This window comes from Anarrhichthys ocellatus, unplaced genomic scaffold (assembly GCF_004355925.1).
Source record: "Anarrhichthys ocellatus isolate YVR2014 unplaced genomic scaffold, GSC_Weel_1.0 scaffold179, whole genome shotgun sequence".
Classification (NCBI taxonomy): Eukaryota; Metazoa; Chordata; class Actinopteri; order Perciformes; family Anarhichadidae; genus Anarrhichthys; species Anarrhichthys ocellatus.
This window is the reverse complement of record NW_022280209.1, coordinates 145,045-172,006: the sequence shown is the minus strand read 5'-3', so window position 1 is coordinate 172,006 and position 26,962 is coordinate 145,045. Positions and strand designations below refer to the sequence as shown.

Below are 26,962 nucleotides of genomic sequence, written 5' to 3'. Positions count from 1 at the left end.
AGTTAGGGCTGGTTCAGGTTTATAGTTAGGGCTGGCTCAGGTTTATACTTGGACCAGCCCCTAGATATGCAACTATAGGCCTAGACTTCCTATGATACACTGAGCTTCTCTCTCCTCTTCTCTCTCTCCTTCTGTATGAATTCATGCCCCATTAATGCACATTACTGACTTTGCTTCTTCCCCGGAGTCTTTGCGCTTTTTCGCCTTGCAGGTTTCCGTGGATCCTGGTTATATCTGGACCATGGTCTTGCCTCCTACCGTGCTTCTGTCATATGCATAACTCTGTTATGTTTTTCATTCTGTACACATGACATCTATCACACTTCTGTCCATCCTGATAGTGTCACGATTTATGTTTTGGTCTAGTTATTTATTCAGTTTTATTTAGATGTTCCCTGCCTCTTGTGTCTTGCACTTTATTTCCTGCCTTTGTCTGTGTCTTACCCCTGTGATTGTCAGCCCTCCCCTTAATTAAACACTGCTGCTTTCAATCACCTGCACCTCCTCAGTCTGCTTCACTTCACTTTCTGCTCCTGTCTGTTCCTCCCCTGTGATTGTCTGCCCCGCCCTTAATTGTAACCTGCTGTGTCTAATCACCTGCACATTCCCTGTGTATTTAAACCCCGTGTGTCCCTTGGCTCAGTGATGGTTTGTCTTTGGTGTTACCTGGTCTGCCAGCCAGCCAGCCAGCCAGTTCTCTCCGGTATGTTCCCTGTTTCGCTTCTGCTGTGCTCCTTGGTTTTTTTTTGGATGTTTTATTTTCATGGACTTTTTGTGAATTTTGATTCACATGTTTTTTGTGTCCAATACTTTTTGTTACCATTAAATCTACATTAATCCTGCCCTCCTTTCCCATGTCTCCCTGCATTTGGGTCCAGCCCTTTTTTCTCCACTAATCATTACAGTTGGAGGGATCCTCCTCTGTTGCTCTCCCTAAGGTTTCTTCCTCTTTTTCTACCCGTTAAAGGGTTTTTTGGGGGAGTTTTTCCTGCTCCGATGTGAGGGTCCCGGGACAGGATGTCTTGTGTACAGACTGTAAAGCCCTCTGAGGGTATTTGTGATTTTGGGCTGTATAAAATAAATGTAATTGAATTAATATTATTGTTATCCCCTTTGCCCCTTTCATTTCTAATGGCTGAGGTAACTGTTACCCAAATGGGCCTTTTACTACCTTTTTATGTTTATTTCATTTTACAGTCTGAATGAGACTCAGTACCTCCAAGTTTGAGGCCATGGTTTTCTGCTGGAAAATGGTGGGTTGCACCCGCCAGGTTGGGAGTGAGACGCTGCCCCAAGCGAGGGAAAATCAACTCACCGAAGCAGCATGGAGAACAGACAGAGGAGTGAAAGGGGCTAAAGGTGGAGATCATTTAAAGGTTAATTCAGTTTCTGGAGTCCTCATTTAAGTTAATAACTTAAGGGACAATATCTGGTCACAGAATTTAAAATGCGTTTCTCCTGATTAATGGGCATTTTGTGTGAAAGATGGAATTTGAGTCTGAACAATACCCTCTTGATTTGACTACTATCATTTGGGTTGCATTTTGTAACGAGGATAGCGGGCCATTCATTTCTATCTGGTTTACAGTAACATATTTTTTAAGAGTCAATGTAGAATTGTGATTATTTGACTGTCTGGCGCCCAACTCTTACTTTGGATATTTGGGGAATAAACCTACACTACAGAAAGTTCTTGTTCTAACAAAAGTTTTCTGCTGCCGTAGAATCTTATGAATAAATGTGGGAAAAGTACTTGCTCTTACAATATTACAGTAAGGTATGGGTATATGCTGGCCTCATTTGCCAGTGGAAAAGCACTGACACTGAATAAACAAACCTCACTGACATCACCAGTGAGCTGATGAGATTAAAAGTAATAAGCTGCTTTACGTTGAGAATAGAAACGATAAGAAGCGGCGCAGTCTGAGGCGCACAGACAATGAGTCTGTGAAATAGCAGCAGCTGGTTTGTCTTCTTCATACCTGATACGTTTTTGATAGCAACTATCAGGACTTGACACCTAGAGGTAAGCCAGCTGTTTAATTTTTTTTATTCTGCGTGTGCAAAATATTATCTAGAAGGTTAATATGGCCCTCAGAGATCAAAGCGTTTTAATATCCTTTCCAATAACAAAGTAACGTGCCAGCTCTTTGATTTCATCTCTATAATGTATTGCTGTTTAAACATTTTGATGAAATACGTTTTCTGTGTTTTGCCAAGAACTGTGTTCATAGTATGATATTGAGAAAAACAATATTAGGCCATTATTTACACAGGACATATAATTTCTCCTTATCGTTCGTATTATTAATGTTTTTATCCAGGGTGCATTCATTTCCATGTAAAATTGTGGACATTACCCTTTCCCATAACTAAATCCGGAGAAAAAAAGTAAAATGTGTATTCCAAAACAATTTGGCAAGTGCAAGTTTGGAATAAAAATGTTAAGGTAAAAACCCTCTATTTTCTATGACTTGTTTTGCAGTTAATGTGAGACTGTGGTGCATTAGGAATGAGTAAAAGGGGGAGGAGGAGGAACAGCAAGAGGAGGAAGAGCTCCAGCAGCAGTAAACGTGAGTCGGAGATTTGGGTGGAGGGTGCAACAAGGTTAATCCTGTGCTTAGCTGAGTCACATTTTTTTCCACACCTGTGCAGTTTGCCAATATTTGGACTTATTTGAAACAGTAGAGGACTAGTGATAGCTAGTGAATAAAGGGTTTTATGAGGTTACAAACAAGTTAGGCTCACCATTGCTGTCCATTGAGCATGTGCTCAGTACTATACACATGGGCTGTCTCCATAAATAGACTTGCATTCACACTACTCCAGCCAACTGACAAAATGCCACCAACAATTCAAACATTTTAATGTAACCTCATACAACGGTTGGTATGATATCCTAGGAAAAGTTACTAATTTGTCGTGCGTTTTCCTAAGAAAGCCTGCAACGCATGTCAATTTTCAAAGTCTTTTCAAAATAAACTTCCATCTTCACAGGAAACAACTCTGTTGGGTTTGAGCAACAAGATCTGGGAAGCGATGGAGAAATACTTTTTTAGGTTTAGGAAAAGATCGTCATTTGGAATAAAATAACTACGGATGTGCCCTTATCTTAATATCTACGAATATTTTTCATAGGTATAGCCACGATTGCTGGATGAATATTTAAAGGGATCTGGCAGAGGTAAATATAATTGTTTTCTTGAGTGCATAATCTACAGAAAATAAGAATCATGTTTTTCGTTAGCTTAGAATGGGCTATTTATATCTACACATGGAGCGGGTCTTTTTCACAGAGTTGGTGTCCATGTTTGTACAGTAACTAAGAATGCACTGACAGCAATACTGATATCTGGCCGATACTGACACAAATAGCTGTATTGTAACAGTGACAACAGGGCTGATCTTTCAATATAATTCTGTGTTTATTGACTATAATTATTAAATACTGGAATTTTATTTCCTGATTAAGTTTTGACTTAAGTATACAGCTTATTAATTAAACACTGGTATCGGATTGGGATGCCATGGTTTTGTCTCCAGGGCTGGGAAAACTAAACACGACAAACCTCTGGTCTTGAAGAGCTGAAGCATTTATTTCTGCGCAAACTGCAACTTCCGCTGAACATTCATTTGAAATTCTCACCTCTTAACTAACTCTCTTCTATGGAAGCCCATTTCCGCCACTGTGAGGAAAAAGCATCATCTGACTTAGCATCTCATAATAATGAGATGCTAAGTCATAATAATGAGATAGTATCTCATTATTGTGACTTAGTGACTGAGGGCGGGGGCATAGCAGAGCAGGGTTACGGTTTAAGAAGGGACCCTGTTAACTGGCGACCTTCAGCAAAATGCGTCTCATGTTGTCATAGTTACGGCAGCTGTTGAAAACAGGAAGAGAACACGTAGCTGTCCTTGTGAATGCTGCATTGTTTTAATTTTGCAATGCAGTGTCAAACCTTCTCATTTACAGTCTTTGGTCAAAACATACCGGATTCGACGTTGGAGTCTTTTGAGGAAACGAGTCCACTCACATTTGAAACGTCGTTTGTTGAAACGGGAAGAGAGCAAGTTGCCCTAATTCCTTTGAAATAATAAAGCTGGTATAAAAACAAACACATAATCGTCTTTGGAGCCTGTTTTGTGCAAAAATGTGTTGCGTAGAAGAACTCTGTAGCACAGTTTTAAAAAAAATGACATACAATAAAACCAGGTAAAACAGTCAGCAGGAGCTCCGAAGAGCAACGGGAAATCAGATCAACTTGTGACCACACTCAGTGTTTATGGTGGAGCATTTTGACGTGTACTACGGAGCAGTTTAGAATACAGCTGGTTTTCCAGACAAATCTTTGTAGCGCTGCAAATCAATGAGGCAGATGTTTGTGATGTTGTCATGAGGTGAAAATACACAATGTGGACAATAACACATCAGAGGCAACAAGAAAAACACAACCATAAGATTAAGAATTCAACCAGCCAAGAACACATGTCAATTTGTTCATTTGAGTTTGGTTGAAGGTCGCCAGTTAACAGGGTCCCTTCTTAAACCGTAACCCTGCTCTGCTACGCCCCGCCCTCAGTCACTAAGTCATTATGAGATGCTATCATTATGAGATAGTAATTCATAATTATGAGATAGTAAGTTGAAATTATGAGATGCTAAATCATTATTTTGATAGTATCATAATGACTTGCAGGATCTTAATTTTTTTTCCTCAGTGGGGGAAATGGGCTTCCATACTCTTCTGCCCAGCTGCCAACTCGTTCGCTCACACAAATTAGCTGCCACTCTTTCTCTTGCTTTACCACTCATTTCCTACTACACACACTGGTTCTGCTATCCTCCAAATGACTTGAGCTACTCTCACAACAACTGGCTCTGGATAAGGCATGCATGGCACAGGGGCGACGTTTCAGCTGGTTGCAATCTGCAACCTCACCACAAAATCCTAAACACTGCAACTTTAATAAACCAATAATTACACGTCACCTCCTGATCACATAGGGGATGCCATGGCGAAATCTACCACAAACTGAGCCCAGGCCACCAGAAATGTATCAAGCCCAACCTGACTTCTTGCAATGATAGATTAGTGTCGGCCCTGCATCAGTTCCCTCTCAGCTTTGTCAAAGACGGTCACAACAGAGCTGAACGAGGGCAAGTCAAAATGTTATCTGTAGTGTTTGGAGCCAGTATTTTCAGCAATCAGCCAGTGTCATGACAGAGGGTGCAAATGTTGTCTGCAAACATATTTTTTTCTCACTTTTCTTTCCTTCTCCTGCACCTAAATCCTTGTTGCTGGTGAAAGGCCTTAAAAAAAGCTCTTGAACTTCTCTGTCTCAAAATGATATATGTAAATTGAATACAAGTTTTTAACATAACGAAATAAGGATTCAGCTACACACCTAAACAACTTAGAATTAGTTTAGAGGTTGGCATAGAACAGTGGCACAATATAAGATATTCAGAGCATTAATATATCATCAAACTACTATTATGTTGAGTATTTACTTGTAAATTATGAGGTGGTGATTTAGGTAAAAATCTGTGAGCTGTAAAATCTATTTACATCATTTTACATTGCAGACATTTTTTATATACTACATTTTTTTGTTTTTTTACTTTCAGAGAGTGTTACCATACAGCTTTCAAAAGCAGAACAAAAGTAACAATGTCAGCTACAAAGCTGACATTGTTGAAAAGGGTTAGACAGATTCTCTGCGAAAGGAAAATGTCCTGTCGGGATCGGAAAATGAGGAAAAATACAACGCTCCACCCAAAGAAAAAAGAGTTAAACGGGATCATCATGTGAATTCATTTACAAAACAAAGAAGTATTTATACCAAAACGACAGAGGACAAAGAGAAAGGAGTGAGGACAGTGACGTCGGTGTCTGTCAATGACGTGGAAGATTCCCCCCCGAAGATCATTTTTCAGCAGTCACGTGTACTCTTATCTGAAAATCCAACCCACTCAACACCAGTTACTAACATCATGAAAATGAACTGCAATGGGTCACATGTGAAATTGGAAATTCAAGAAACTTTACAATTGAATACTTCTGGCATCAAGACCACGTTTGTTTTAATGAATGAAAAGGAAAACTGTGCTGATGTGTTTTTTAAGAGCAAATGTGAGAAGACATGGTTACCAAATAATGAGTCATCTGAGCAGCCATCACAAAATGTGACTAATCACAACGGCAATCAAAGCTTAAATTACAGATTTACCTTTGGCAACATGAGTGAACAAACGGAGTCTCATAGTGATTCCAAATCTGTCAGTCCAACAAATGTATGGCACAACACAAACTTTCAATGCTGTGGGGATCACAAACTAATATCAACAGACTTTATGTTGACAAATCATCCGTCTAGACCACAACCATTGTTAAACATCAAACCTCAAGGGAAGAGGAAAAACTTTGACAAAAGCATCGGAAGTGATCAGTTCTGGGACATTCCTCCACCCCAAGAGTTTGCAGACTTTAAAAATAATATTTTAGAAGACCTAACACACTGCCTGGCTGCCTGTAGAATTGTAGAAAGTTCTGCTGACAAAAAGCAAAAGGAGTTTCACACGACACCTAACATTACCTGTAAGGATGAATCTCGATGGCCATTTTCTTTAGAAGCAGAGGAAAGAGCAGATCTGGCACCTTTGTTCCATCAATTATCAGAATCTGCCAGCTATGAGCCAATGCTCATGAGACCTTCCTTGTCTACCAACAGGTCCAGCTTCACCAAAGATTTCATCAACTGTCAAAAGAGAAAATCCTGGATTAGAAACAACAGTATTGCCACTGTGGAACACAGAGCATGTTTGTCACCAAAGAAAAGATACCAAACATATCCTGGGATGTCAGAGGGTCTAGGATTGATGCAGGAAGACTTTCTGTCTCCCTCTACTGAATCCGTTCCCTCTTTAGTCATGTGCTCACTGCTTCTCCAAACTGAGAGGCTGGGAAGGATTCACCAGGGCACTGACATGTTTTCTGCATTCGGAATAGGAAATTATAATTCTTCACAACCAAAGGGACGTTCCAAACTTGCCTCAGAAAACCTAAACAGCTGTGATGGAAAGCAATCATTGCTGAGTCCATTCTATATGAGCAGCTCTGAGGATATACCTGATGATGTGTTCTCTGTCAATGAGCAATGTCGAAGACAAAGCAGCATCAGTTACCGTCGTACAACAGGCGGACAACAGGAAGTAGACTTAAAACAGAGCATTTGTATGTACGTGGAAAGTCTGGACAATATTGATCAAAGTGAAGTGGCAGACAGTGGATTTGACCAAGAAATGGGGGAAGTAGAATATCACAGCCCAGAGCCCCTGACAGAGGAGTTGAGTCAAAGAGCCCTTGCCATTCATCCATCCTGCAGGGGCTCAGAGGAACATATATTACAGAGCTATCCTGTAATATTACTCCTCAAGGACAAGATTGAAAGTGAAAGCCAAGAGGATCCAGTCTCAGTTTTACCCAAACATAGTAAGTCCTCAGTCATGACAGTACCTGTTGGTGCACACGAGCAAAGATTCTTGCAGATGGACTCAAGATCATCACTGGGTGGTTTTATGGAAACAAATGGTAGAACTGCCCTGGAAGACCCTTGCATATCCCCTTTGCAGGATGTGAACTCTCTTTCATTAAACACAAATGAGGTTACAGATGAGATTGAACCTAAACCATTTGGTGAAAAAACAGGAAATGCCAACCCTTCTTTGCCACTAATGATAACAGAGGATTCAGACAAACCTGGAGTCACTGCATCATGTCCTGCCAAAGGTTCTACAGATGCAGAAATCCATGCAAAAGAGCAGCTCGGTAAAACGGACAAGGCAGATAAACACTTTGTATCCAGATGTAAGTTACAGTAATGAAATAAATACTGAACAACTAATTTCAGGTCAGTTTGTATATACAACTGACCTATTGTGACTGTTTATCACCATTTCCAGCTTCCTTAGAGGCCAAACAGCATCTGAAACCTGTGGTTGATAAACACCCAGACAGCAGTGGCTCTGACCACTGGGCCAGGAGGCGAAAGCTCTTCAAGGAGAGCAAGGAATGGAGCTCTGCTGGAGGAAGCTCAATGACCAGTGATATCACAGAGGAATCAGGTAACTCTTGTCCCAAACTCTTGAGTTTGGGACAATGGAGGGTGTATCCAAATAATCATTGCTATACATTTGGTAAAATTACCAAGTGCCCCTATTTGAAGAGCAAACAGAGTAGTCAGTGGTGAATCAAACTTGTGCATTCTTTCAAGTATGACACTTGCCAGCCCAATTTTGTGGCAATCACCACTCACATACGCTACCACCTGATTGGACGTTGAGCTCATTGATCTATTGATCGGTGTTGAGGGTTTAGCGTTACAAAGTAATGTTAATTTAACTTCATGACTTATCACATTGCAGTATAACACATTGTTTTCAATTCAATTTAAATAGTGTAATGATGGAAAATCACGGACTTATAGCTTTATTACCCGACACTTACTGAATAAGTCCTCTTAATGTAATATTGTGGTGTTAATTGGTTGTATTTAAGTGTAGGTACAGCGAAACAAGGGAGTAACAATTGGAAGTTTTAGGCTACATCCACACTAATACGTTTCTGTTATGAATCAGGGGTTTAAAATGAAAACGAGCTCTGTCCACACGAGCATTTCATTGTCGTTTTATCAATGATTTCCATCCATACTAACATGCCTAAAAACGAATATCACATGACTATTCATGTACAGTGGGCACGCAGGTGCCGGTGTAAACAGAAAGTAGAGTATTGGGTCAACACGCATCTCTCACAAGTTTCCTTGGTTTCGTTGTTGTCCTCTCACTCATAGCTCCGCTGGTGGCTTAAAACCCTGTCTCACAGGAGAGCATTTATGCTTTTCTTCATCTACAGTTTCTTTGTGAACTTCACAATAGTTGTGCAGAGCAAAATAAGCATTGATAAGAAAAGGAAAGTCCTCCGTTTTGTCCATCACTCTCCTCAAAGTCGCAAACCGGGACGTCGCACGTCCGCTCCGTAGTGCTGATAGTAGACACGCCCCTCGCTTAATCGCTCCAATAACGGTTTACTTCCTCAGCATGTCGGCAGTAGTAGCATTAGAAATGCAGAATTTAATTGCACAACAGCTGCTAGCATAGACAACAAGATCAACAACGCTTGTAATCTGTTATCCATGTTGAATATGGTATTTTAATGAAAAGGAGAACTGACTTATACAGAAGGAATTTTGTAAGTACTAGTAACTACAGGTATGTTGGAGGAAAGGATCAATTATTTATACTGTAAGTATTTTGTTAGTAGTGGGTACTTACTGGGTAGAGTACTGGTAATCATAGCTGGACAGTTAAGTAATTATGGTATAATGTGTTTCAGAGTTGTGATGTGCAACCAACCATAATATACTAATGGATGAAGTACAATAAAGACAAAAACGTTTGCTCTTTGCTCATGGTAGTTGTGACAATAATTTCTTATAGGTGTGCCTTCGGCAAGCAAGCTATTCATCTACTCCATTTTGATTTGGAATAACAACGAGTAGAGAAATGGGTCTTTATTTTTGAACATTAGCTCCTAGCTGGCATGTTCATCAAGCACTGCAGCAGCTCATATCGATGAGGCTGGAGGATAAAACTAACTTTTCTGAAGTGCACAGTTATGGAAACTTATATTATCATCCAATGACAAAAAACACAATGCAGTAATATAATAATATAATTCAGCATGTGCAACCTAAAGCACACACATGCTCACAGGAAATGGGTAGCCCCTGCTCAAGAAGCACTCAAGTGTGGTTAGAAACATTTGTTAAACAATTCAGAATTAACATATGTGGAAAAGTTCTCACGAATGAATGAACTGCCATTATTGAACATAAAAATACTGTATTTGCACAATATACTGTATATTGTTGAAACAAATGTTGAATACTGTTCCTCTGATACAGAATTGAGCTAAAATCTATCCCTAATTAAGAGGTACCCTGTAAGCACTCAACACTTACTGTACCAAATTCTTGCAGTACCTAGTACTTACAAAATACATGTTGTATAAGTCATTTCTTCTTTCTTCTAAAATACTTGTAGGTACCTAGTACTTACAAAATACTTGCAGAATAGGGGGGAGGGGGTTGAGGAGAGGTGAAAGTGTTTTTGCACAAAACAATGTATTTTGTTAAAAGCCTAAAGTATAAATGATTTCTTCTTTCCTCTAAAATACCCTGTAAGTGGGCTTCCCAGTACTTACTAAAATCCTTACAGTATAACCTTTCCTTATAAAATTCCCTATTGTTGCTTCCTCGTTGCACTGTACCTACATTTTAGTAACATTTGATTTTCTGAAACGGAAGGCCTTAATGCACACACGTGCAAGTCTTTTTTTCTTTAGCTTCCACTGTCTTACTGTTAGCACTGTTCTGTCTTGTTGATCCTTGATAATGAAGGTCAGTTCTCCTTTGATTATGAGTATGTGCTCCATACCCAATTTAAACAATTTACAGACATTTTAGAAACAATTACAGCCATCAAGTAACCTGCTTTGGGTCTTTTCATACATGACAACCATTGGTGGGTTCAGCATACATCAGAGGAAGGCAATTTGTAAAATTGTGTTTCCTTTTTTAAATTTTTTAAATATTTTTCCTTTCTTGTCACTCCAAATTAATGATAATCTGTAATAAAAAAGAAATCGGTCTATATGTAAATGTGGCCTTATCCAATATCTGTACTTGCCAATACTTATTGTCACTCACATTTCACATTTAATGAACTATTCCACCTTGCACTCATTTAAGTCCAGTTGGCTACTTTATTATATTCATTTTTAATCTAATAAAATAGTTTTGATTAACCAGTTGTGATTAGCTCACACTGTAACTTTACACACTGTTTACTATTGACCAAAGTTCTATTGCAAAGTTATGTCAGATGCTCCAAATCATGTTTTATAAAATATGGAACTTCCTGCAGTAATATATTTGATCCAGTATATATGTTTTTCCACATCATACATTGGTTTACATTTTGGTAATCCTGTTGGTAAGTAATTGTTCCTGCTTTGTGTGTAACAAAGTGAATGTTCATTCTTAAATCATACCTGCCTACTACCTATAGGTGTTGAGTGTATCACTATAGATGGTGCGAATAAATACATTTTAAAAATAAAATAAATAAAGTCTAGTGATTCTAAATTAAAACGTTCTGATCAGTCAAGAATGGGTGTTATTTTAGATATTAATAGCTAGTTACAGAGTGTGTGGGCTAAAACACACAAGTCCAAATTCTCTGTGACAAAAATGTGCTGGCAAACACAAAATATGCAATAATTAAGATCATACTGAATCTGGCTTCCAGTGACAACTGAGCAATTATGATTATTGTCAAATATTGTAAATTTAGCAATTTGACAACTGACCTTCTACAGCATGTACTGCATTGTATCATGGAATGTTGTTTGTTGGCCTTTGTTTTGTTTCTAGTGTCAGAGGACACTTGCTCGATGGACATGGCAATTCAAGACAATGAAGACAGGGGCTTTTATACAGAGACCTTCCATTCTTCTGCATGGATTTACCAAGGAGATGATGTAGACTCAGCTGCCATTCCTTCCGGCCTGAACACCAAAACTCGAGCTGTCTCAAGTAAGCCAGTTTGTGATTTCACAAGAAAATATACGTCTTTAGGGTTATGGTTACAGGGAAAATTAATTTAGTATTGAATCGCAGTTAGAAGTGTTCTTCTTAAACTTTCTTTAATACATGATTCAAACACCATGCAGAGGCAATACTGTACATTGGACCAAGCAAATGATTACATATATTCTACTACAATGACTTAAACTTTCTCTTCCTTTTCAGTTCGGGAGAGAACTGTCAAGATCAGCAGAGGGACAGGAGAGTATCCTTGGGGCTTTCGAATACAGTTTTCTAAACCCATTGTAGTTACAGAGGTAGACACAAGTAAGTGAATTCTTTGCTTGCAGTGTTATCTCATCTAGGTGATGCAGATCAGATATTCACAGTAATAAAGAAAAGAAAATTGAAATTATGGCTGGCACCACCCCACATACTGTACGTACGTAGATCTAAATGTGGTGGAAAACAGGAAGGCAATCCAGGCACTCCAAGATTTTAGAACAAGTAACAACAAGGGAGGAAATATCAATATCAAAAAGCCTTTATAGTTCTGCCTAAATAATAAAAAAGACCACTGTGATGGAGGTCTTTGTTAGGGCCTTTAACAAACAAAAAAAACAGGTGTGGCCTAAACTACATCGAAGGTAACCAATGGGAGGCAGTCACATGACCTGGATAATAACATGACAGGTAAAACATTGAAAACAGGAAATACAGACAATAATACACAGAATAGTTTTTTTAAATATACATCATAAATGGAAGATAGGTACTCATTGGTTTGACCATTGGCTGTAAGGAAATAGGGAAGCCTAGAATTTTCTTTTACAGAAAACCATGTTACTTTACTGCATCCAGTAAATGGATCCGAAAAAGCTTCTCTCTGCTAAAGGTTCTGGGTTCATCAGTTTCCCTTTTCAAAGGGTGATGCTTAAGAGAAATTGAATGTAGAATTCTGTTATTTGATATTAATACTGATAACCAATGTAATGCAATTTGATGCCTTTTAAGCCTCTCCACATAGTTAGTCTTTGGGTTTTAGACTTTGCAAGTCTTTGTTTTTTTCTCCGTAAGCTACATTGTTTTTCTGTTGTTTCAGACGGGGCTGCTGAGGAAGCGGGGTTGATGGTAGGAGACTCTGTCCTAGCTGTCAATGGAACTGATGTCACCAGCGTTCCTCATTCTGAAGCTACTGATTTGGCCAGGCAAGGTATGCTGTTTCCAGGCCCGATAATGGGGTGCACACTTGTGGCCCTGATCAACAAAATACTAGATCCAAGAAAGAACTTTCATGTAGAGTGTAAACTAATATTTCAGCATTCTGAATGTTTGGTTTGGTTGAGGCTAAGTGAATGTAGCAAGGGTTCGAGGTGACATATTTACTAAGTTTGTTTTACATTTTTGCCAAATTAGAATTCTGAGTATTTGAGTATAGACTCAAAACACTTAAACAGATGTTATTTAAAATGAAATGATCTTGATTTTTTTAGGTCCAGATGTTTTAACGTTGACTATTGGGTCAGACATTGCTCGTGGTCCCAACACCCCCAGACCAACATGTCGTGGTTATCTTCACAAGCGTACCCAGTCTGGTCTGTTTAAAGGCTGGAGGAAGAGGTGGTTTGTACTCACACATGACTGCTGCCTTTTCTACTACAGACATAAACGGGTGAGCAGGGAGCAGTCATCATTATGTATTCTAGTTTCTGAAAACAAGTCCACACAACAATGAAACAAGAAGTGTCTTTTTGACATTACTTCATGTTCATCACAGGATGAAGCCAAGAGGCGGGCTTTGTTCGCAGTAAAACTGGAAGGGGCTGAGGTGGGACCAGATATTTCCCTGGGAAAACAATTTGTGTTCAAGTGCCGCCCTCAATCCGGTAACAGAGTGTACTTCCTGTGTGCCACTTCCAACCAGGAGATTAAACGGTATAGTACAGACCTTTGGAACTTTCTAAACCAAAGACAATTTAAGTATGTTTTCATATATCTGTTTTTATGTGTATTTTACAGTTTCCAAAAGCTGAATGGAATTGCTAATTGTTGCAAGAATGTTTTTATGCTTGGCTAAAGTTTAAAAAAAAAGTGGTGTTTTCAGACAAAAGATTTACCAAACCTGAAGGTGCATTCATAAAGATTTTTTTTTCTTGTTGATTTAATTGAAACATGTTGGGATAAAGATCATGTTTAAGTTGTGTCATTGTGATTTTAGGTGGCTTGAGGCTTTGGAGAAAGCTATTCATCCCATCACACAGGTAACATCTGGACAATGCTGGGCAGTAGCTGCATTACTAGTTTAACTGCATTTCTCAGGAGCATGGTGCTTTGCTGTTATATGAAACATATTAATATACTACTGTGTACTACACTGGCCATTAGTGCAAGGCAGGTGGATATTGATATGGTAGTAAGTTTGTCCATGGATGTTAGAATTCAGTGTGAGTTGATAGTTGAACATTACATTATACATTGTAATATAATATAACTATATATCAATTATTAAAGTTAGGGTTAGTAATGTTCTAAAAACATTTTAGTTATAGTTGAGATTCTCATTACATCCAGACAGTAATTTATAAATCAAATGCTCTGACAAAAGGACTGTAATAAGGATTAGACGGTCTCCCTTTCAACCTGCGTGTCCAGTCTTCCACAAGCTGCTAGTTTGACAGCTGTGAGTTCTATCAATAGCCATGTTTGTTGCTTAAGTTCATTTTTGGACGGGGGCCTGAAGGGACGGTCTGTCCGACTTTGTCACTAGATTTAGTGACCTTTGGATCTGGTGCTGCTCACTACTTTCAATGGAACAGAGTTGGCAACACTGGTTGGGTTTTTTGGTTGCGTCATTTTTAAAATCTAGTGTGCTCTTGCTAGTTTCTCAACATTACCTGCTCCAGCTTTGATTATAGTAATATATTGTAAAATGATTATATCACCTACATTATGCCTATATGTATTTACATTATATTATTGTATTTTCATATTGATAGCATTGACTTGGAATGAAGTTGGTTTAATGTAAAGAAACAACATACTTTTGCCATGTTGCTGTTGCTGAGATTCTCCAGGCTTGAATGGATTAGAATAAATGTGTCAGGCTGTTACTCACACTGGCTTACTACCTAATATATTTAGCCCCCACGCCAACACTAATCTCCTCAATTGCCTCTCATGTTTTAGAACCATGTGTGGATGGATGTCACCAGACACAACTCTAATCTGCCCCCGCTGGCTGTGAAAAACCCAGAGTGTCTTGGACTGCTCCACAAAATGGACAAATACAAGGAAATGTGGGTACAGCAATACTGCATTCTGAAGGATGGTTGCCTCTACTTGTACAGCGGGATCCGTGCTACTCATGCACATGGTATGATACATGTCATATTTCAAATTGTTTCAAGAATGCATTTTTTGTGGGAGTGCAGAATCTAACATGTTACAGGATTGAAGTTGTATTCACAGTTTGATATTTTTAAAAGCAAAATGAATGACAACCAACTTCCATTGATCAATGATCCTTGCTAGGAATTAAAGTTACATATTGTGATAACAACTCTAAAGTAGAGAAGCACTGATTGATGTCAGCTGATCGACCATGACCAGTGACAGGCCTATCAGTTTCATGCATCTTTTTTTGTTGTTCAAATGTACACACATGCAGCATAATGGTTTTACGTCACACAAACACCACAACTTTCACATGGCGCACACAGTGGCAGTTGCGGCGCACACACACACACATATGAAGTTCTTGAGCGTCAGTGAAGAAGACATGAAGCTCGCAATTTGTAATAGCTGCAAGTCCATAACTAAACTGGAGGAAAAACCTTAAAAACAAGGTTTTGACCACAAGAAGTCCCTGTAACTTGGTGCAGTTTATTTAGTCATATTTTAAAGTCTCCTGAATGAAAGTGGTTTAATGTAGTGGTTGTGTGGTTTTCAAAGGTGATTTAAAAATATATATATTTTGAGGGTCCAGGCACATTAATAAGTATAATGAAGAGGCAGTAACTCGCCAGACAAACAAGTTAGACAAATGTTCATCCGTTTTGCTTTTTAAGGCTGATAATATGCTGGAAACAACGTTGATGGCAACAGTTTGTGAGCCGGAAAATCAAAACAATGGGCTAAAAGAGGCTGATATGCTCAGTGGGTTCATCACTACAAGCAACGCCTTTCACATTACATAGTCATTTAATGTATTGACAATATAAAAATATGAATTGCTGCAGTTTTAATGCAGCATAAACTCATGGCCAACTTGCTTCTTCACTGTGAGTAATGGTTGCAGTGTCCATAGTAAGCATTTTAAGCACAGTATATGGAATTGAGGTCCATTTTCTCTGGTGGCCATTCTGGAGCTTTTCAAGTTCTCAGACAAACAGTCACATACTATTCACTATTAATTGCTTACTTCGGTATTGTTCAACCTGGACCTTAATTTATCATGTTTTGTGTCCATGTGACTAATGGGGCCAGGCATTTTTGAAATTGGTCCCATATTGACCAAGAAGGCTGCAGATGGCAGCCACGAAACAGCCTGCAATGCTTGGGACAATTCAATGTTTCTGTCACAGCTCTGCCACTACTATCTTGTTTTTCTATCTCTCACTCACCTAATCAGCTTATTCAGTGCACCTTCTAGTCACACCCAGCTCATCACTCTCACCTGCTCACTCTGCTGCACCCACTATTTAGACCCCAGTCTCACACACACTCACTGCTAGATCGTTCTCCGCATTCATGCCAGACCTTCCAGTGAATACCCTCCAACTGATTTCCTGTTACCGACCCTGCCTGTTTTGGACTTATCCGCCTTGCCTCTGCCCCGGTAATTCACTCAGTCTTCTGTCCCCAACCACGAGATCCTGCCGCCGTTTCCTCGGGATTCTGTCTGCCTTCTCCCTTAATGGATTATCTATCTGTGCTCATCAAAGACTGTTACCTGTTGTGTGTCCAGAGGAAAATAAAGCTTCGATTCCAACTATCCATTGTGTCTGTCGTACTGCTCCTGGGTCCTTACCTCACCCGTTACAGTACGATCAACTCACGGCAGCCACAACTCAGACCAAGCCGTCACCGGCTTCGGTCCACTCTGGAATGGATCCAGCTTACAACACCACATCACAGGCCCGGTTTGTGTCGATCGAAGAGGCGATACAGTGACACGAGACCCTGGTGGTCAACAACACCGCCGAGGTTCGCCACAGCCTGGCGAATCAGAACCAGATTCTGACCACCTTGATTGCCCAGGTACAGCAACTCACGGCAGCCACAACTCAGACCAACGCGGCGTGGTCGCTGTCACCGGCTTCGGTCCACTCTGGAATTGATCCAGCACGTTCTACGTCTGTCTCAGAGCCCCGGGTGGGGGAGCCGAAACATTACGCTGGGGATCCTGAGGGTTGCAACGCATTCCTGATGAACTGTTCCATCCTGTTCGTGTTGCAGCCACGCACATTCACTTCAGAAGATGCCAGAGTGGCGTTTACCATCAACCACCTGACGGGGAGAGCTCGCCTGTGGGGAACGGTGGAATGGGATCGTTGTACTTTTGCCTGTGCTTCCTTCCAGTCCTTCTCCGACGAAATACGCAAGGTTTTCATGGTGGTGTCCATGGGACCGGACGTCACCGGAGGGCTAATGAGGCTTCAGCAGGGCCACCAATCTGTCACGGACTATGCCTTTGCTTTCCGGACCAAGGCACGATTAAGTTCACGGAACATGGATGCCCAGTGTGATGCATATTTGCTCGGTCTAGCAGATTACGTCAAAGACGAACTAATAGTGTTCGAGCTACCCACATCTCTGGACGGGCTTATCGAGATAACCACCAGATTGGATCGTCGCATCGAGGCGGCGGGAACAGCCAAGCCCAGGACCAACTTCTCACCTTCCTCGTTCAACAGTTCCTAAGTATACGCCGACCCATCTGCTTCCTCAAGAGAACGAACCCATGCAAGTGGGACGTACTAGACTATACGGAGGAATGAGAGAGGCGCTGGCGGGGCAATCTCTGCATGTATTGTGGGAGGCGGGTCATTTTGCTCACAATTGTCTGTTAAAAGCCCAGCATTACCAGTAAATAAGGAAGTACTGGTGAGCCGAGCAGTTTCCCGACCCTCCGCCTGTCAACGACCACTATTCCACGGCCAGCTACTACTACCCGGGGGCTCCCATACTATTTCCACCTTCCTGGATTCTGGAGCATCATTTATGGACGAGGAACTCGTTACACAGTTGGGGATCGACCGGATACCTCTTCCCCGGTCTGTTCCAGCCAGCGCCCTTGACGGTCATCTTCTGGGGATGGTGACAAACCGTTCCGGTCCACATGCTGCTGTCCGGCAACCACCACGAGACCATCAGCTTCCACATTCTGCAAACCCCTCACATCTCCCTCATTCTGGGATACCCCTGGCTGCGTCAACACAATCCTCACATCGACTGGACTACGGGGGCTTTTCGGGGTTGGAGCCAGTCCTGTCATCTAGTCTGCATGAAACAAGCCACCGTACCACGGGGTGCCTCTCTCACCAGTTCCACGCCTGAATTTATGGGGGTTCCCGCTGAATACTTGGACTTTAAGGAGGTTTTCAACAAGTCCAAGGCCATGTCTCTGCCTCCCCACCGTCCTTACGATTGTGCCATCGACCTCCATCCTGGTACGTTCCCACCTAAGGGGCACCTCTATTCCCTGTCTGCTCCTGAAAGAAAGGCGATGGATAATTACATTAACGACCCCCTGGCTTCCGGTCTCATCCGCCCCTCGTCGTATCCCGCAGGGGCTGGATTTTTCTTCGTGGAGAAGAAGGACAAGACCCTCAGACCCTGCATCGACTACCAGGGCTTAAATGAGATCACAGTTAAAAACCGGTATCCCTTGCTACTCATCGCAACGGCCTTTGAGTTACTTCAAGGAGCCACCATCTTCTCCAAGCTCGACCTCCGCAACGCCTATCACCTGGTCTGGATCAGAGAGGGGGATGAGTGGAAGATGGCAATTCAACACACCTAAAGGACATTATGAGTACCTTGTGATGCTCTTCGGCTTAACCAACGCCCCCGCCATCTTCCAGGCCCTGGTGAACGACGTGCTCCAGGACATGTTGGACCGGCATATATTCGTCTATCTCGATGACATCCTGATTTTCTCCAAGAACCAAGAGAAACATGTGCACCACGTCCAGTCCGTGCATCAATGCCTACTGGAGAACTCCCTGTTTGTGAAGGCGGCGAAGTGCGATTTTCACATTCCTACGGTTTCATTCCTGGGATATATCGTTTCCCAGGGCAGCATCAATATGGACCCTGCAAAGGTTGCTGCCATCACTACCTGGTCTGTCCCAAACTCCCGCCAGCAGCTTCAATGTTTCCTGGGGTTCACCAACTTCTATAGGTTCATCAGGAATTACAGCTCTGTCGCTTCCCCACTTACTGCCTTCACCTCCTCCAGGATTCCTTTCCTGTGGACTTCTGCAGCCGAAGAGGCCTTCCAGAACCTGAAGTCCAGGTTCACCTCAGCACCCATCCTCCAAGTGCCGGATCCGGACAATTTGTGGTGGAGGTGGATGCCTCCGACATAGGGGTTGGGGGTGTCTTGTCCCAACGCTCTGCCTCTGACCAGAAGCTCTTTTTCTCACGTCGGCTTTCCCCCGCAGAGAGAAACTATGACATTGGCAACCGGGAACTACTAGCAGTGAAGCTGGCCCTGGAGGAGTGGCGTCACTGGCTGGAGGGGACCAAGCTCCCATTCCTGGTTTGGACCGACCATAAGAACCTCTATTACATCCGCACAGCCAAGAGACTCAATTCTCGACAGGCCAGGTGATCTTTATTCTTCACACGGTTCCACTTCACGCGCTCCTATCGCCCTCGGTCCCGCAATGTCAAGCCTGATGCCCTTTCCCGTCAGTTCCAGGGGGAGGAGGAACCTAGCTCTCGTTCCTCTTCCATCCTTCCTGCCAAGTATCTGTCCTCACCTGGGGGATTGAGGAATCAGTGAAGGCCGCGACTAGGGGTCAAGCCGGTCCCAGCGCATGTCCTCCTAACCGCCTGTTCGTCCCTCAGGGCCTTTGGTCCGACGTCCTCCAGTGGGCACACTCCTCAAGACTTACCTGCCACCTGGGCATCCAGAGGACCCAGGACGCTCTGCGGCAGCGTTTCTGGTGGGTCTCGCTCAACGAGGACACCAGGGAATTCATCAACGCCTGCCCAGTCTGCAATCAACACAAACCTTCTCACCAGGCTCCGGCCAGCCTCTTGCAGCCTCTCCCAGTGCCTCATCGTCTGTGGTCCCACATCTCCCTGAACTTTGTCACTGGGCTACCACCATCTGAGGGCCACACCGCCATCCTGACAGTGGTCGACAGATTTAGTAAGCTGGCCCATTTTATTCCTCTACTGAAGCTCCCATCTGCTAAAGTGACGGCAGAACTCATCTCCCTGCATGTCTTCCACCTGCATGGGATTCCAGTCGACGTAGTCTCTGACCGCGGTCCTCGGTTCACCTCCATATTCTGGAAGGAATTCTGCGCTCTGCTGGGGGCCACCGTCAGTCTGTCCTCTGGGTTTCACCCCCAATCCAACAGTCAGACGGAGAGGAAGAACCAGGAGATGGAAACAGCCCTCTGCTGCATGATACGGTCTGGAGGAGAGGCAATGGGTTTCGGCTCGGAACATCTGCGACCCCCGAATCATTGCCAGGTTTCATCGACGGCACCCGCAACAAACTTCCAGGATTAAGACACCTGCTGGGAACACCCAGCAGGTTCCCTGTGCGGCCAATGAGGGCCCTTCATCCGGGCCCGAGGAACCCTACCTCCAGACCCCCTCCACCCACCCTGCTGTGGACTCTGACTCTGCTGCCTCGGAGGAGTTCTTTTGTCACTGACAGGCTCAGATTACAGAACATTATGGAAAGAACCCTACAGAGAAATAAAACACTTTTCTTTACCTTTGCTTGATCAGTCTGTCTGTTACCTGGGAGATGTCTCGTTCTGAAATCTTGTCTCACATCGACATTGTCGAAATCTTTTAGATAACGTAAGCTACACTTTCTTTACTCCATCAAAACCAACTCTGACAACACTCCTCTCTCCAACTCGCACTCCCACCGTTTTCTTGCAGCAACGACACATGTCACAATAACAAACGGAACCCGGCTCGCACAAAAGGGTAAGGGCTGAGGCTGTCGCCAAAATGCTGCGCCGATGGTCCAGCAACTTAGTCTACCATGATTTATTCACACACATTGTTATTAACACTATTAATAATAGGGTGATATTTATACCAAAATAGTCTATGTAACATGCTTTATTAGTAGAAACCAAACAATTCTATGTACAATCAAACATTCAGCAACCCCTGAACAGCTAGAATGGAATGATCCTTTGTTTAATAACATATTTTCCCGCTAATTCAACTATTAAACTGGGAGATTGGCAGTTGAATCAGGCTCCTGACATCAAATCGTTAGTATATAGTCAGCTATTCTGTGTCCTGCCTGCTACATAGAGTGCAATTTTCACTGCCATGAATTTGATCATTCAACATGAATGTAACAATATAAAGACACATTGTGAGAAGTTACTGCTAAAATGCAACATCTACATTGTTTGTGTCAAGGTAAATGTGTCTGTTTTCACCATAAGATGGGTCCAGCCAAACAACACAAGCAGCATCACACGTGGTAATAACTACATGGCAACATAACAGCTGACCACCTTGTACAGTATATGTCTCACAGCATCTTCAGATGTATTCACCGTCATCTGGTCCTTGCATAGTGCGAAACTTATTCAAAATAACTGGAGTACCTTTCTTGCTCCTTCCGTTATTTGTTACATGTTCTATGAAAACAATCTATGCTTGCATTGTTACCGAGTGCCCCCTATATAATAAACATCTGCATCACGTCGATCTTTTTCACATCCCCTCTTCCTGACCTGTTTTTATACATCCAACCACTATTTTCTCAGACACTGAAGGAAATGTTAAACTCTGTCTTCAGGTGGGATTTACCTTCAGGGGTACATGGTGCGAGAGCAGCCCTATGGATCCAAGAAATCCACCATTGAGCTGAAACCGCCGACTGATGAGTTCAAGGCTTTCTACCTCTGTTCTGAAAATCCTAATGAGAATAAACGGTGAGGAGCTGACTATGATTTTCATTGAGGGACTTTTCTACTGTAGAACCTATACCTTTTAAGAACGTGCGAGACTTTGGTGCATCTTTGCATTTCCATTTTATATAACAACAAACAAGCCAGGTGGTGCTTCACAACCATGTCCTGCACAATAAGCCACTTTGTTGTGGCTCTTGATCTTTCCAGTGATATCCTCTGGTACCCTCATGTGGTTTTTTCCATGGGCCAAGTATATTCTTATATAAGCCAGATAACTTGCTACATCCATACTATTTTTCAACAAAAACGATCTCCGTCCACACGGCGTTTCAGCATCGTTTTTGAATTGATCTCCGTCCATATGAAAATGCCTGAAAACAAATATCACGTGACTCTTCATGTACACTGGGCATGCGCGTGGGTGTCGATGTAAACAGGAAGTAGATTGGTTGCTTAGTTTAAAAAAATATGACGGAGTAATAAAGTAGTCTTTAATAATGAAAGGTCGTGTCTGATACTTAAGATCTTCTCTAAAATCTTCCTCGATGAACTCAAACACAGTTCGTGGAAAGTTTTAGAAGTTTTATTTTTCAGACTTAGTTACAGCGCTGCGGGTCTTGCTCTATCTCTCTCTCTCACATATCAAATTTACTTTAAAATCAACACTTACACGTAAAGGTTTACTAGATTATGGGTCCATAAATCTGGTCAACACGTCTCTCACTCGTTTTGTCGGTTTCATTGTGTCTGTTCTCACTTGTAGCTCTGCTGGTGGCTTAACTATCTGTCATGAATAGCATTTACTGCTTTTGTTCCTTTTACATTTCATCTGTGGACTTCACAATAGATGGGAAGAACAAAATAAGCAAAGGAAAGTCCTCCGTTTTGTGTCCGTCCACCCTCCCTAAAGCCGCTAACCGTGACTTCAGATGTCCGCTCCGTAGGGCTGGTAACGCCGCTCGCTAATCGCTCCAATAACAGCCGCTTCCTCCACATGTCGGCAGTAGTAGAATTATAACATGCAGACTTTAACTGGACAACAGCTGCTAAAGACAACAAGGTCAGCAACACCTGTAATCAATTGTCCATGTTAAATTAACCTGGTAATCAATGTTGTTTGTGGGCTTCCGGGTAAGGGTCAGGTGATAAGAGTGTGACGAATCAGGGAAGGACACGTCATGACTGCTAAGAACCAATCAAGTAGCGAACGCGGGTGTGGGCTTCATCGTTTCTAAATTTATCCGTTTTCGACCGTCCACACGAAAACGCAACCCGGAGTTTTCAAACTTATCCGTCTTCGGGAGAGTTTTCAAACTCCTCCGTTTTCGGTGCTCGAAAACGCCGGCGTAGTGTGGACGCTCAGCGTAACCGTAGCAAAACATATGCGTTTAAAATGGAAACGTAGTGTTGATATGGCCTTAGTTAAAGGGCCACCTGGATTAAACCCCTCGGGGTCTTGCGCTAAACAGATAGCCTGAACATATCCGTTTGTGCGGACAACAAAGAAAGCTCTTTTTTTCACGTTTTAATCAATTTGTCTTTACCTTAGTACTTGTGTAGCTTCTGACTGAACCTCTGTGGTTTGGAGTTTAGTTTCACACATTCCTGTTTGAATTTGTTAAGCCTTAAGTTACTGCAAATCAAACATTTACTTGTAACAGCCAAAGTTGCTATCTCGGAGCTAACTAGCCCACGCTGCTATTTCTCTCCACCTACACCAACCACGTTATGTACCACAGTAGCTTTAAATTAAAAGTATTCCAATAGCGAACAACTGGGTGGCTTTTATTGTGAAGAAGAGACAGTAAATGGAGCAAATGCAATGTAACTGAAGTAACTGTCCTTCTAAAACTTAGTCTGCACAACAAGATATGGACATGGTGCTATGTGGTCAGTGGATCTGTTATAATTATTGCAGGGATGAAAATTACAAACAGAAAGAGCCACAGTGAGTTGTTGGATACAGTGCTCAGGTGACTTCCCGCTCTTACGGGTTAGGGTTAGGGATACCTTCATCCAGCATACCTTCAACACCTCAGCAAGATTAAATACCTTTAATTTGAAATGGTCATGGTTGTTCACGGCTGGGTTTGGCCTGAAGAGGGAGACTTTGTTTCTTACAGTTGGCTGCAGCTCACTATTGGTGTAGAGATAATACTGGTTACCATCTTGTGTTATAGAACTCCTTGTTTTTATGCGACACAGCACATTTGCTTGACCAGTCATTACCAGCAGTACTGCCAGTATCATATTCTGAGCAAAGCAAAAATGTCCTATAGAAATGAGAACATTTGCAATTAACCTAATATTGTAATGTCATGAGAGGTTAATATGGCAGGCAAGGGTGAGGTGGTGCAAGGTAATTCATAAAAACAGGCAAAAAAATCAAAGGTTCCCAGAAAAAGGCCAAGTTTCAGTCTTCTGTTTCTGGCAACTCAGGTAATTCTGTTATCAAACTCAAAAAGTCCAAAACAAACAAAAGCGTCCAAGAGGAGATAAAGCTTTGTTCAACTGAACAGTATTAATCAAACTCAACTTAGGGTGTCCTCGGTTTCACAAGCTACCGAGCCTTCTTCCTTTCAATCCTCCTCAGTCTGGCTCGGTACTTTACTTTATGCCGTTCTCCAGTCCAGGTTAGTTCTTGACGCTCCTTGCAGCCGTGTGCTCTCTTCCATCTCCTCTCCTCCTGCAGCAATTCTGTCCTGTCTTAATCAGGTGACTTAAATACCCACACCTGGGTGAGTGGCGAGGCCTTCTGGGAGCTGTAGTCCGTGCCTCGGTGGCCATTTTGTGATGTGGCTGCTGATCATTAAAGGGGATGTAGCACCCATCTACCACCTGGCCCCTTGTGATGCCACAATATGTTAATGCTAAACATATTAACGTATCTGGAAACTTTAGAACATGATAAATGTTGGTATACGTCTATTTAGGCACGCAAAGCACTTGGTTAGGGAAAGACCCTGGTCCCTAATACATATTTAAAAAGTCACAAAGGAGGTTGTTGGAGCCATAGTGTGGTTTTGTTGTTTTCTTATGTCTTTGAGGGAAACATGGGGTGTGTACACATGCAGTTCTGACATTGAACAGTGGGTGGCACATTAACCTAAATGTGCATATATGTAAGTGCCTGGTAATGAGGATCAGGTGTGTGTGTGTGTGGACGGGAAGCTAACAGTTTTTGGCCGTGTCAACGTGTCAAGGTGTCGTGTCAATGTAGCGTGTCAGCCGGCATGTGAGCTAGTTTCAAGGTCTTATACTATCCTCTAAAGTATCCTGTATTCTGTTACGGTGCCAATATGTATTTGAATAAAAGGATCAACGGATCTAAAGAAAGACAGCGCATTGGACATTGAAATGTTTGTGGAACACGCGTCCGAACAAGTTCTCCCGTTCGCCCCCCCAGTGGCTTTAATATATAAAAATGGATATTTGTTAAAGTCACTACAGAGGTAAAAGAAAAAAATCTCCATTTGGTATTAGTTCAGAAACTCAGATATTCCATCAGCTTTAGTATTGAACCTTCTTTTTCATCGATACCCAGCCATAGTTTATATGTCCATCAAGCTCCTGGAGTGGGAAGAGGTGAAACCCAGTGAATGAGGAAAACCCCAGTTGAAGAACAGATGTTTCCATGTTGATGCTTCTGATGTTCTTTACAGATGGATCATAGCTATCAAAGCTTCAACAAAGAGATGGCTACCTTTACGTTCGGTCTTTCAGGAGTACATGAATCGGCCATCAGAAGAGATCAGAATGTGAGTCGGACGCACCCTGTGGATCGCTGGATACGCTTCCTGTTTGTAGCTGTAGCATTTTTTTCCCTGTGCTGCTTATTTGTTACAGAGGATGAATTCCCTCAGGGAAGTCCTGAGAAAATTAGGCCACAGTTTTAGTAGGGCGGTCAGTTCATGCCAGCTTATTTACATAAAGCTCGATTGCAAATGTCAAAGTGCAAAAGCAAATGTGAGGGACGAGAACAACTGAGAAACAGTACTTCATATATTGCTCTTCATTTCCCTCTTCAGTTTGACATTGTTGTCCCTCTCTTGTCACACAATTTTAAATTCAAGCTCTTCCATTTGAACTTACAGGCCATAGATACAAATGAATCTATGACCTCATGATCTGTGGATCAAAGTCATTTACCATTGTGGCTTTTTTTCCATTGAAATTATCCTGAACACTTCCCTATCTCTGTCGGCAGTGCTCTTAAGATGGGTTGAATGCTCCGGTCATATTTCATGTATGTACCTGTACGTATATGACGATTGAAATAAAGTTAGTTTAATATCATTTTTATGTTTTCATACAGTGTTTGGAATCTCTTAAAATCTTTGGAGAGGTTTGTTTGTAATATGAAATACTGGCATTTCTATGCATACAGATTCTGTATTACTGTGTTTTGTTTTTATTGCTACACTGCAAACTTTTAGAATATAAATGTGCTCTCATGCTCAACAGTTAGTAATGCATCAACGTGTTTGTCAAATAAATTCTACAATCAAATCCTTTTGAGTCTGTCTGCTACTGAATCTGCAGTCTTTTGTCGGTGCTAAAATTACAAAAAGAGTATAAAGTGAAATATGTTGTCCAGTCAAAATCTTTAAAATCAGGGCCTTTTTTTCAACTGCTCAGTTACATTAAAGATACAATGTGTAGCATTTAGGGGGCTCCATTAGTAGAAATGGAATATGTTTTTTCTTTACCTTTTAGAATAGGCCATTCATATCCACATACGGGGTACATCCCAAGTCTCTTAATTGTCATTTCCTCGATCCTCGCTTGAACCGGAAGTTGTTCTGCGCCGCCATATTGACGGCCGTCCCAAAGCTCTTATTTAGCTCTGAGGAGAGAGGAGGGATCTCAGAGGAGCCACGAGCGAGGAGCCACGAGAACAGACTTCCAGGAAGTCTTTTAACGGCCGACACGCCCCCTCATTGTTCATCAGTGTTGTGATTGGACGCTGCAGCTGATCGGACTGATGAGATTTTTTTCAACATGTAAACAGTGAAGAAGGATCACAGAATAAACTCAAGATTTATATTTGATTCGTTTTCTGATTCAACATCTGGTTTAAATAAATGTTCATTGTAGACTGAACAACAAAAGGACCACAAACAACTTTCTTCATTTATTAGAAAGATTTGTGTTTTCATGATCTGAACTTTTATTAT

At 41.9% G+C, this 26,962-nt stretch overlaps 1 protein-coding gene across 4 annotated transcripts; it reads left to right on the top strand.

Annotated features, from left to right (window-relative positions):
• The first annotated feature begins 1,947 nt into the window (after positions 1-1,947).
• On the top strand, positions 1,948-26,294 carry pdzph1 (PDZ and pleckstrin homology domains 1). 4 transcript variants are annotated; one of them, XM_031878460.1, is made up of 13 exons: positions 1,948-2,026; positions 2,486-2,573; positions 6,736-7,871; positions 7,967-8,128; positions 11,500-11,661; positions 11,878-11,979; positions 12,755-12,865; positions 13,146-13,324; positions 13,430-13,587; positions 13,871-13,913; positions 14,839-15,025; positions 21,671-21,806; positions 25,448-26,294. In XM_031878460.1, exons 3-13 carry the CDS (start codon positions 6,863-6,865, stop codon positions 25,545-25,547), a joined length of 2,349 nt encoding a protein of 782 aa, XP_031734320.1. In that variant the 5' UTR covers positions 1,948-2,026; positions 2,486-2,573; positions 6,736-6,862; the 3' UTR covers positions 25,548-26,294. The 4 variants fall into 4 exon arrangements, with proteins under 4 accessions (XP_031734320.1, XP_031734318.1, XP_031734321.1 ...); XM_031878458.1 differs by having other exon boundaries at positions 2,486-3,184; positions 5,633-7,871; XM_031878461.1 differs by lacking the exon at positions 6,736-7,871 and having other exon boundaries at positions 2,486-3,184.
• The last annotated feature ends 668 nt before the right edge of the window (positions 26,295-26,962 follow it).